Source organism: Talpa occidentalis, unplaced genomic scaffold, assembly GCF_014898055.3.
Source record: "Talpa occidentalis isolate TD23 unplaced genomic scaffold, MPIMG_talOcc4v2.1 talOcc4.7, whole genome shotgun sequence".
Taxonomy (NCBI): domain Eukaryota; kingdom Metazoa; phylum Chordata; class Mammalia; order Eulipotyphla; family Talpidae; genus Talpa; species Talpa occidentalis.
In genome coordinates, this window is record NW_023605083.1 from 117,807,165 (window position 1) to 117,819,452 (window position 12,288).

The 12,288-nt window shown below is 61.1% G+C and overlaps 1 protein-coding gene across 2 annotated transcripts; it reads right to left on the reverse strand.

Moving 5' to 3' along the window:
- Positions 1–280: 280 nt before the first annotated feature.
- PCGF2 (polycomb group ring finger 2) lies at positions 281–6,739 on the reverse strand. 2 transcript variants are annotated; one of them, XM_037493093.2, is made up of 9 exons: positions 4,289–6,739; positions 3,627–3,723; positions 3,293–3,348; positions 3,098–3,148; positions 2,783–2,891; positions 2,570–2,624; positions 2,387–2,482; positions 1,320–1,400; positions 281–812 (listed from the first exon to the last, which is right to left on the reverse strand). In XM_037493093.2, exons 1-9 carry the CDS (start codon positions 4,398–4,400, stop codon positions 435–437), a joined length of 1,035 nt encoding a protein of 344 aa, XP_037348990.1. In that variant the 5' UTR covers positions 4,401–6,739; the 3' UTR covers positions 281–434. The 2 variants fall into 2 exon arrangements, with proteins under 2 accessions (XP_037348990.1, XP_037348988.1); XM_037493091.2 differs by having other exon boundaries at positions 2,387–2,485.
- Positions 6,740–12,288: the final 5,549 nt, after the last annotated feature.

A 12,288-nucleotide genomic window follows, 5' to 3' on the forward strand; every position in this document is an offset into this window, starting at 1 on the left:
CAAGGTGGACCCCATACAGTTAAGTTATGCTTAAAGCTTTGGGGGGGCTGTTGAGAACGGCCCAACACCCCACCTGCCTTAGGAAACCGAAGGATGGGCAGTGTTCCCAAGCCTCCAGTGGCTCCTCCAGGCCACCTCTAGGCACCCCCAAAAGAGCAGAGAAAATTACACGAAACCCCCTAAAAATGAACACCCCAACACACACACACACACACGTTTGTTTCCTGTAGCATTTAAATTAATCTGGTCCATAGAAAATAAGTATGTATATTTGGTTTTACCTATGTACATATATATAGAGATTTATTTATAAAACCCTCCCCCCACCCCTAAGGTGAAGGGGCTGGGGAAAGTAGAAGAGGTGGAAAAGGGGGCCCAGAAAAAGTGGAGGGGTGGAGAGACATGGCTGGAAAGGAGGGAGAAGGTCCCTTTCCTCAAGTTAAGGGGGGCACAGGAGCTCCATTGACAGTCATCTTGCGCCCCCTGCTGGTGGAGGATGGTGCCTGCAGGCAGTTTGAGGTGCCCCCGTTGGCAGCTGTGGTGGCCCCACTGGCGGTGGAAGGAGGAGTGGGGGAGGTAGGGTGGGTGGCTGGGGGGCAGTGGGAGCTGGGAGAACCATGGGAGGGAGTGGCTGGGCTGGGCAGGGAGGAGGAGGTGGCCGGCAGGGTGGCAGGGCTGGGAGCCTTGTCGCTGACAGACTCACACTCGGATGCCCCGCTGGTATTGGTGCCCTCGGAGGGGGTAGGCGCTGTGGGCAAGGTGAGCCGCTTGCAGGCCGGCTGGACGCGGTACTTGAGGGGGAGAGGGCCGTTCTGCAGGGAGGGGGAGGAGAAAGGCAGGGAAGGGGAGGGTATCAGGAGGGAGGCTAAGGAGGCAGCCCCCCAACCTTACCCCCAGTCCCAAGCAGGAGGAAAGCAAGGAAGGGGCTGAACCTTGGAGGCGAGAAAGACCCAGGAGAGAAGGGGAGCTAGCCAGGGTAGGGGACACCCAAAGACCTGAGGCAGGAAGGACGCAGAAGACCAGAGACTTGAGTGAAAGGAGAAGGAGCACACAGAGCAGAACGCCGGGGCCACCAGACCCTCTGCCGACCCCCAGTCAGGCCATGTGAACTGCCAAAGGGTCCTTTCTGTGCTGAGTGTGGGGGGTCATCAGCGAGACAGCCCGGAGGCTGCCCTCACGCGTCGGGGCGCCTAGACACGCCCAGTTTCATGGAACACTGGACACTGACTAGAGCAGGGCAGCCCGTGTGGTCACTGCGGCCGCAGCCAATGCCAGGTGCCCTCCCGGCCCTGCCCGCCGGTGCCAGCCCAGCGGCTCACCCTCCGCCAGGGGTAGATGTAGGCGATGTCCATGAGGGTGTAGTACTCCTTCAGTGGCTCGTCCTTGTACAGCACCTCCACCTGGAGGAGGAAGGGAGGACACCATGACCCTGGCTGGGCCATTTAGCAAAGAGGATCCAAACCGGGACTCTTGGGAAGGTGAGGAGGCGGGGCGATGGGACTTGCAGGTATCCCCCACTACTCCAGAGTCTCATGGTGCACCTGCCTTGACTATCTCAGTTGTCCCAACTCCAGACCACCAGGGGGAAGGGATGCAGAGAAGCAGCTCACGTCTTTAATACCCTCTCCCCCGGTCAGCCACACAGCCGCCCGGTTCCCTCTGTCTCTGGCAGGGCCCAGAGGAGCCAGTGAGCAAAAAGGCCCAGGTGGGCAGGATCAGGAGGAGGACTGGTTCTCACTCTTGCTGCAGGGTAAAATCACCCAGGGGGCTTAAAATACCAACACTTGTGTGCACACGTGCATGAGCACACACGCACACATATTCACACACACAGGCTCTGCCCCAGAGGACGTGAGTCAGGATTTACAGCTCCTCACAGGTTTGGGAAAGTTTGGGATCTGCTAACATAGAGCCGTGGTACTTGAAGTGTGGTCCGCTGACCAGCAGCAGCAGCACCTGGGAACTCGCTAGAAATGCTGCATCTACTGTGCCAGGATCTGCATTTTAACACGATCTCTAAGGAATCACAGATGCATTCAAGTTGGAGAAGCAACATCCTAGAGCTCCTCTGGAATCCCAGGCTGCCCTTCCTTCAGCCAACTGGCCCCAGATAAGGCCCTGTATTTCGCACACACACCTCTGCCACAGTTCTGAGCGTGCAATCACATGTGTACACTTACATGCACACACACACCATCTTGGTCTTGTGTATCTCTGCACACTGATTTCAACGGATGCAGATGCTCTGTCCTTGCTTTCAATTACCCTCTCCCTGGGCTCAGTTTCACAGCCACACAGGCCCCCCAGCCAGTTCAACGATGGCCGAGACGCACGGACAGTCAGGTACCCCCGCACCACATGTTGTCTCGAAGGGCCCAGAGCGCACCTTGTACTTGCTGGGCACATCCATCTTGTTGCGAAGAAACTTAGCGAGATGCATGACGGTCATGGCTGCCGGGCATCGCAGGAAGCGCACCCCTGTCTGCTGGGGAAGAAGCACTCGAGGCTGGGGTCCACCCAGCACTCCCTCCCAGCCCACATCCCACTCCCGGGCCGCCCCCACACTCACCTTCTCCTTCTCCCCATCACCATTCTCCAGGGGGCCCTTCTTCTCCTCCCGGTCCCTGGGGGAAGAACATGAAGCTTGGGAGCTGTGGAGCAGGCAGGATCCCCTAACACACACCCAGAAGGCCCTCCGGGAGACACCCTTTCCCCCCAGGAAATATGGGAAGAGACAGCCCAGCCTAGAACCCCGAAAGGACCAGCTGTAGGCCGGACTTGCCTGACGCCTTCGTAGAACTCGATGGAGAGACTGACAATCTCGTCATCGCTCAGAGCCCCCTTCTCCTGTTCCAGGACCTCGCCTCGGTCCTCATTGGAGCCATTGGGGACTGCGGCAGGACAGAGCTCTGAGGCGTTGGCCCAGGAAGGGGGAAGGAGCCCCACCCAGGAATCTTGGGGCTCAGCGGGGTGGGCCCAGCCACCCTCAGGCGGCAGTGGACAGCCCAGTGCACCCACCCTCAGGGCTGGGCCGCTCCAGCCCCTGATGCCAGGCCCGGGGCGCGCACACACACGACGGAGCTGGCGAACAGCTCACCTTCTGTTAGCGGGTACGCTGCATAGAAATCCCGCCGCCGTTTCATCTCATCTGGAAGAAGGAAGTGGGGTGAATGGGGAGCAGCGGGTTGGGAAGTGGGGGGCAGTAGGCAGTAAGTGGAAGGGTGAGTAGATACCTTTATTTATTCAATTTGGGTTGTTTTTGGTTTTGGTTTTGGTTTTTTTTGGTAGATACCTTTAAAAAGCCCAGGGACCAATTTGTAGACGATGTCTTGGAGGGTTTTGTCAGATCTGGGGAAAAATGGACAGGGGTCTTTCAGCAACCACCCTCCCTGATCTCCCCAGCCTGGGAACCCTGCTGCCCACCTCCCTTCCTTAGACCCAGGGCCCAGGCACTGGGCTCCCTGCAGGTCTTTTCCCCTCTCAACCAGCTGGATGCAACTTCGGAGGGAGGTGGCCAGTGCTCCCTGCCCCCACGTGGCTCCAGGAAGCAAGGAGGGCGAGGAACAGAGGGACACTGGCCCAGAGGTCAGGATCAGCGTGGGCAGGAAGGGCAGTGTCAGGCCCACCTGATGCTCAGCAGCGGCCGGGTTTTATGAACCTGCACGTCACACATGGGGCAGTACTTGTTGGTCTCCAGGTAGCGCACGATGCAGGTCTTGCAGACTTGGGGGGTGTGGAGAGAGGGAGGCAAATCAGAGCCCCCTTCATAGCCCAGGGCCAACACCACACCCTCCGCTCCAAATCAGGTGTCCCTTCTCTCCCTTGTCCCCGCCTTCAGGCCTGTGCAAAGGCCCCACCTGGTCCTGCTTGACACGAATAGCGAGCGGTCCCTTCTCCCTCCTTGGGGGAGGACAGATCTGAGTGGAAGTGGCCAGCGCCCAGTAGTAGCACAAGGCGAGCCCCAAGTCCCCCAAAGGAGTACAAAGCAAGAGTCAGCCTGTTAAATACCTCCCAGGGTGCTTGACCCCTTGCCACCCAGGGGCACCTGTGTCCCAGGGGGCACAATTTCAGTCACAGTGATTCAAGCAGAAAACTGAGATCTCAGAAGACAGTCCCTGAATTCCACTTCTAGGCTGAAACTGCCCTTTCCCCTCCGGGCAGCCCCCCTGTGACGTGGGAGCCCTCCTGCTCTTTAGGGCGGGGGTTTGCACGGGACCTCACCCGGGCAGTGCTTTGCCAACCCCAGCGGAGGCCACCCATCCTGCCAATCAGCCATACACCAACTCACAGGAATGCAAGCACTCCACGATGGTAGTGGCGTCGATGAAGTACCCCCCGCACAGGGCACACATGAGGTGAGGGTTCAGCTCTGTGATTTTGATCCGTGTGGTCCGATGCATGATGCCGGGGTGGGGGGCGGGGGGCTGGGGAGCGGCACCCTGGGAAGTGAAAGTGGGATTGGCTCGAGAGCCCCTCCCTCTCCACCGCGCCCCCCTCCCTGCCACAGCATCTCCCCAAGTCGCAGGCCCTTCCTCTCTGCCTGCAAGGCCAGACCGAGTCCACGCACGGGCCGGACCTCTGGCCCTGAGTGTCCACTGGGTGCCGTGGGCTCTGGAGATTCACACAACCTTGAGGAACAAGGTCAGGCTGTACTTCGGGAGCAGCAGGGAAGCCTGGGGTCACAGCCCGGGAAGGACCGCTGTGTACAGCTCTCCAGAGGCTGTGGGGAAGCAGGAGAACGGAAGAGACAGAGGGCTTCAAAGTCTCTGAGCTCAATCTACATGCACTCAGGTGAGTGCTAGGAGCCAGGAGGAATCAGGTAAACAAGCCGCAGCCCTGAACCTCAAGGAAAGGGAAAGAGTAGATTGTCCCTCTCACCCTCTCTGTCCAGTTGCAAGGTCCTGACTTGGTCTTTCTTCTCCATCCTACCCTCATTCCATCCCACCCACCCTTCCAGGAGGCCTTGCCTAGGAACATGGTGGGCACAAGCCGCCTGAGGATCAAGAGGGCACCCCATCACTGTCCAGCTGGCTCTCAGCCAGCCCCGGCCCCAGGAGAGGCTCCCTGGAAACCCACTGTCCACTGACCATGTAGGTTCCAGGTCTGGTCCTCGGGCAGGAAATACTGAGGACGCTGCTTACATGACCAAAGATGGGAACACACAGCTCCAGCTTGGACCCCACAGGTAACTGCCCCTTCCCTAGGAGGGCGCCCACCGTGACCTGAGGGCTAGCCCACTGCACCAAGCTCCCGGGTACACACCTTCCAGGACCCCCTGTCCTCACACACAGGGATTTCCCAAGTGGACACCGCCACCTGCCCGCCGGCCGGCCAACATCAGGCTGGGCTCTCGGCGATGCCTGCTAAAGCGAGGCCAAGTTCCCTGTCCCCAGCCCACCCGAGCACCCAGCCTGGCCCCGGCCCGGTCCAGAGAGGCCAGGCAGAGCCCAGCTCTGGATCGGCTCACGTGCTCACTTCTTAGTATAGAAATTGAACCTGCACCTAGACGGGAATCAGCCGCCCGCCACCATCCCGCCTCTTCCCAGAGCGAAAGCCCAAGGGTTGGGCTCCGGGAGGGTGGCCAAGCCCCCACTGCTCCTTTACAACACACGCCCTTCTCTCCTTTCCAGAAGCTTTCTAAAGCCACCACATTGGGTTTTCTAGGACCAGAAATTCACAGCCGGGATCAGCAGTTTCTATAGAGACCCCAGGATGAGTTTGGCCAGGACCCAAACAGCCACCAGAGGCCCAGGGAGCCTGGCCAAAGGCCGAAAGAGATGGAGAGACACGTGGGAGAGACACGGAGCTGCAGGGCCGACGGAGGACCACCAAGTCCGGGGAGCCAGCAGGACACAGTGGCCCAGGCCCGCAGACCCGGCCGGAGGAAGGAAAGGGGATCCCGCCCCACACAGGCAGCCTCGCCAGCCCTCCCAGCATAGGTCCCCCCTTCACAATTACACAGGAGGCTTGCTGGCTACTCCACTGTTTGGTGGTTTCCATAGTAACCCTGTTCCTGGCAAGATGCCCAAATATTATCACAACCATCCAGAGGGGAGAACAGACTCCAAGCGCTGTCTTGCTGAGCGTGCGGAGTCGCCGTCGGACGTGTTCGTGCCGTCTGGGCCTCCGAAGGCGCTCCGCGGGACTGCCCGGCCCCTGGGGGCCGTGTCCACCTGGGCTACGGGTGCGTGCAGAGTCGGAAACAAAACATTCTGGGGTCTCATAATGCGGGGGGTCCAGGTTGCTATGAGTCTCATACACCCTCCTTTCTTCCACACTCACACACACACACACACACACAAGCACACGCACATGCACACAAGCACCGGCATTTGCCGCTGCCCGAGCCACCTCATTCACACTCGCTGTGTTTTCAAAACAGACACTTGCTCTTAAGAACTCCTGTCCGGCCCCACCAGGCAGGCTGTGACCCTCACCCCTCTCACTTCCTCGACCATCTGCAAGAATCCAGACCAAGACTGTCCCTCAAGCTGCTTTCTAGACCCACAGGCTCAGCGACAGCAAGAGGAGGATGTGTTCCTCCTTCTCCCCTTGAAGAAACGAGTCCCCTTGTTACACTCCCTGCTCCCCCAGCATCCCCAGGGGCCTCAGATGGGTACCTCTGGGGCTGGGGGTGGGGAGAAGCACTGATTGGTTCCTCACCTGATTGCCATGGTTACCTGCAGGGCCCTGTCAGCAGGTGCCAAGAACAACTGTAAACAGGAGCTCTGTTCCCCCATTGCACCCCCTCCCCATCTCCCCCACTCCACCAGGCCTCAGGGCCCCACATTCCAGACACACAATTCCTCCCCAGCTGCAACTGGCTGGGGTGCTGTGGGAAGGAGAGGGAAAAGGAGCTGAACCTCCAGCTGTCATCGTTTCAAAGAAGAGACTGGAAGATGGGAACAACCTGAGGGACACACAGATCCCAAGAAGCAGAAAAGCGAGACCAAGGGTCATTTGGAAGTGGCCGCTGTGGCGCTCTGGAGGCTTTAACAGGTCAGTCCCAGCTACATGCCCGCCATGAACCTGAGCGCTGATCTCCCACGCTCAGTCCTTTCCCCCAGCCGGGACCAAGTTCTGTCCCCAAACAGTCTTTGCAAGGGCAAGAGCCCTGGGGGGCAGGTCTTAGCCAAAGTGACAGGACAGGAGCAGCATCCAGCACCCTATCCCAACTCCTCCATCCAAGCCTGGCGTTTCTTTTCTCCATCTTCAAAACCCCTGACTTCTAGAAACCATTCTAACCAGTTTCTTTCTGGACGCTCCCTGGAATGCAGGGCTTTGGCTGTCCAGTGTTTTCACTTTCCCCTGCAGAAACAGTCTTTGGTAACCCAGAGGTCCCTTGCGCGCCTTCAGATGCCCGGCTATCGCATTCTTTGCTCCATCTTTTTCCAAATGAGATTAGCCCAAATCCTTCCCTAGCAAATCTTCAGGTTTTGGGAAGTCACTCAAGGTCACATCCAGGTATCTAGAATTGCAGAGGCACAAGGGATCTTGGAGAGCATCTTGTCCAATCCTCTTACTTTACAGGCAAAGAAACTCAGAAAGTGACTCTTCCAAGGTCATTCAGCAACACAGTGGAGTTCTAGAACCAGAAACCGCCTGATCCCATTCCAGTGCTCCTCATGCCAGCACCCAGGCCAGTGGGAGGTGAAGGACACAGCTGGCAGAAGACCACTCACTCAGTGAGCAAGTCCGGCCCTCAAGACCATCAGCACACATTCTCATCTCAAAATAGAAAGAGGGGGCAAAGGCGAATTGCCTTACCCAATTTCCATGGTACAAAAAGGTAAACTGAGGCAACACGGCAGCAATGATCCCAGAAGCCATTCCTCCCCCAGCAGTGTGCATTCAACTGTGCAAACCCTGGGTATGTGTGTGCATGTGGCACTCTGTGGCACGCAGGGGGAGCCCGGCTCTGGCTGGTGACATGCAAGGATTTGCTCCTCCACCCCCAGCATGGAAAAGGGATCTAGCCTCCTCAAACTGGGCTCATGCCACCCTCCCACCTCCACCATCACACAAAGACAAAATCCAAAATATACACACAGCTACACACTGCCAGGTATATACACACATATGCACAGACAGACACACCCCCTCCATCTCTCTTACACTCACAACACACAGTCCAGACAGACATCATACCTCTCCCCGATCCCTCCACCGCGGCGAGACAGGCACTTGGCCAGACACATACACAGACACACTGGCCAGACACAACCCATCACACAGACAGCCACACCAGAGCCAGGCCCACACTTGCCAGATGCACAACTACCTCCCACCCACCCCATCCAGAAGCCCCAAGTCAGACATCCCTGGCTGAAACCAGGGCAGCAAACACACACTAACCTTTTGTGCATCCCTGGTCCATCCAGGGTAAATCATAACACACCTCTTCTTCTAGCAACAAAGGCAGTGCAGCTCCCAACCTCCACTCAGAGGGCCAGAGGCTGGAGGAGTGGGGTGGGCATCTGACCTGCACAAAGATGTAACTCTTCCTCCCTCCATTCCCATGGCAACAGCTTCATCAACCAAGATCTCTTAGACACGGCCAGAGGCAGCAGAGACCCCCTCTTCCTGCCCAACCCCCAAGACTTCAACTTGAACCCCTTCCAGCTAGGCATGGACTCGGCACTGAGTCCCTGGTCTCAGCTGGGGTCTGTTTCCTGCTTCATTCCAACATCAGCTGTAAGACCTCAACCCCCAACTCATAGTCAGGGAACCCCTGGGAAAACCTCCCCACCAAAAGGCTGCAACAGAGCTGGCTTTATGCTCCTTCTCCAAGTACTAGCACCTTGGAACAGAGTGGCGAGGGGGAGGAAGGAGAGAAATTAGCTTCAGCAACCAACTGCAGGAGACCCAGAGAAGGTGGCATCAGAATGGAGTGAGAGACGACCAGGAGTCCCCCTCCAGTGATAGGGAGCCCTGGAGAGACTGATGCGGGGAAGGTGGGGTACTCCGAGAGACAAAGACCAGGGGGCAGCGCAAAGCGCGGGGTAACACTTCCACAACATTCTCAGGCACATTCACCACCCCCGGGCCGCCTCCTTCCCCACCTCAAGCCATCCGGAGCAGTTCTGGGCAGATGGGGGCAGTGGGGGAGGGGGAGAGGCATGCCGGGGCCCACCGTGGAGACAGGAGGGGCGGGGAGTGTCTGCTTGGGGGATCTCATCCCCTCAGAGCTGGCAGCAGGAGGGTCCAAAGAAGGAGGGGACCGCCCTGCTCCCCAGGGGGACAGGGGCTGGCCCATCAGACCCTCCTGCCTCCACGGGCGAGAAAAAATGTCGCGATCAGCCTCCTCCCATCTTTAATGTTCCTCCCCTCCGCCCTGGCCTCCCCAGGGTCCTGGGCCGGAGGATCAGGACCCCAGCTGCCGGGTGGCCGCTCCTACCTTCCCTAGAGCCAAACTTTCGGCGGGGCCCGAGGAGGGGTGTTCCGGAGGAGGCTCCGAGAGGTGGCTCGGGAGGGGGCGGGGCGCCCAGCATCAGGACGGGGGGAAAGGGACCGGCTGGGGGAGGTGCCCAGAGGACAAGGACCCAGGCGGCGAGGAGCGCCCTCCCCCGGCCCCCAGCAACCCGAGGAGCAGGTCCCTCTCCTCCCGGCCGCAAGTGCCCGCGCGCCCGCGACGCCCCAGAGCCCGGGGCGCCAGAGAGCGACCCCTCCCCAGCCCCGGGGGCTGAGCCCGGGGCTGCCCCGGCTCGGGGGGGGGGGCGGCGGGCGGCGATCGCCCCGGGGCGCAGCCGGTGGCCCCACGGCTGCCTCGGACCGTCGCCCCCCACCCCCGCTACCTCGGGAGCAAGGCTGCGGCACAAAGAGGTGGTGGTCGAGGGAGACGCCAAATCACTAAAAGGGGAAATCCACTTCGGCCATCTTGGAAGGGAGCAAAGGCAAAAAGGGACAGAAAAAGGGAGAAAGGCGGCCGGGGCGAGCGAGGAGCGGGGCCGGCGGCACCGGCGGGGGCGCGGGCGGCAGGCCGGGCTCCCGGGGCGCGCCCTCCCGCGGGCGGCGAGGGGAGGCGGGCGGCCCCAGGCCGGCCCCCGAGGGTGCGGGGCGCAGCAGCGAGGGAAAGGGCGTCCGCGTCTGCTTACCTGGGCTCGGGGTCCGACGGGTCTCGGGGAGGGGGATGGGAGGGAGGGAGGGAGGGGAGGGGAGGGGGGCCGCACCGAGTCGCACGCCCCGGCGGCGGGAGGGGAGAAACCTATGGCGAGGAAGGAGTTTGTGAAAGCAGCTTGGGGTGGGAGGGAGAGAGGGGAGGGGAGAGAGGGGAGGGGACCGGGGGGGGGGACAAAATGGCTTTTTTCCTCCAGACAAGAGTAGTCCCGCCCACCACTCACCCACGTGACCTCATTCCTTCGGGGTGTTTGCAGAGAGGGCATGAGAAAGAGGGGGGAAGGCTAACGCGACTGCCCCCCACGGGGCCCCCAAACTAGGACACCACCTCCCCTTTCCCCAGCAGCCCCTAACCCTGGAAGATGCACCCTCTTTTGTTACCCTCAGAACTAATCCCTCCCCTCCCCCCCAAATCTGTGTGCGCCCCCCCCCCACACACACACACCCCCGCCCCTTGACCCTGCGATCCCCACCCCTAACTGGGGCTCCTGGAAGACGGTGAAATGAGGCCCCGGCCGATGTGTGGCTCGAGCTGCCATCGGTCACCTGGGCCTCGACCGAAAGGCCCTGCTGGGCTCGGGCGGGGCGGGGAACGCGACGCCTCGGGCCACGCGTCCGGGTTATTCTCACTCACTCTGAGTGACCCTCCGTTAAAATGAATAACTGCATCTGCGCGGAGTGTCTCCCCCACCCCTTCCCCCCGTGGTCGGCCCGATCGCCGGCTCTGAAGCGCCGTGCCCGGGAGCCAAGCGCCGGGCGGGGGCGGAGAGGCCCCCGAGGGTCCCCCGCGCCCGCCGCTTGCAGGGCAGGAGGCCGCGCCCGGCGTGCTGGGGCCGAGGAGAGCAGAGCGCAAGCTGGGGCGAGGGACGAGCTGCGGACCCAGCTCAGGCTCCGGGCCCGGGACACAATAACCCGGCCGATTTGGAGAGGCCCCCAAAGACCAGAAAAGGAGGCCCCGGGGCAGGAAAGTGGGCCCGCGCTCTTCCCCCGCCAGCGCGAGTCCGCGCGTTTCTCGCCGGTGCGCGGCGCGCGCTCTGCCCGGCGGGATCCTGCGAGGGCGCAGCGGCGGGGCCGGCCCACTCCGCCCACGGCTCCCGGCTCCGCCCGCGCCCGGCCGCGCGTCCCCAGCGGCTCCCCCCGGGAGGTGGGCACCGGCAGGGAGGCCTGGAACAGCCGGGAGAGGCGCAGCCGGCGCCGGGGAAGCCGATCGATGCTCTGTGACGGCCACACCGCGGGCCGGCCTCCTTAGGACGGTCGATTCGCCTCTTCGTTATTCAAGATGTATTGCCGATGGCGCCTGGGTCTGTCCCTCCAAAAAGCCGGGTTCTCCGGCCAGAAGCGCCATTAAGCGCACTGGCGGGGGGTGGGTGGCTCCAGCTGGGAAATTAGGAGATGAATCTTCGGCACCTTCGGAGCGCCTGCCCCCCGCCACCTCCCTCCAACTCGGGCAGGCCCAAGCTGGGGCCGGGGGACCGAACGCTTTCACCCTGTGGCCGGCGACCAGGAGGTCTGCGGACACTGGCCGCCCCGTGACCCCGGCTTCAGCCTTCAGTCCACACCGGCCGCATGGGGGCGGGGAGGAAGGGGGGGGCGGGAGAGATCGCCCCGGAGGGGGTGGCCCGAGAACCCGCGGAAGCAGGGCCCGGGAGGACCCGGTAACCTGCTGCCCAGCCCTGCGTGCGGAGACCCGGAGTTTGCCGCGCCCACTGCCCCTGGTAATGTGTCTCCTGCGTCCTGGCCACGGCCAGAGAAAACTTGAACAACTTCCTATGTCCCCCAGCCGCCCCCGGGGAGCAAGTGCCGTCTCTCGCGGTCTACCACTCCTTTCGGGCTGAAGGATCCCGAGCAGTGAAAACTTGTAGGGGTCTCGTGAAAATCTCAGTCTCACCCACATTTCATAGGGGCACCCAGGGGCTGTGGGGGAGACGGGTGGAGGCATCCGCTAGCAGGAAGAGGGCCGAGGTCCCTGAGTCCCTGCCTCCACCCTTGAATCCCGGACTGCTGCCTGAGGAGGCCGCGGTGCCCGGCCAGCTGTCCTTTCGCTCCTTCCGCAGACAGTAAGCGCCAGTGATGAGCAAACCACAAGACAGAGCAGCACGCAGAAGACCCCAGTGACCCTAACACTTTTTATTAATTTTAGTCATTTCTGTTTTGGGTGACCACTCTCCACAT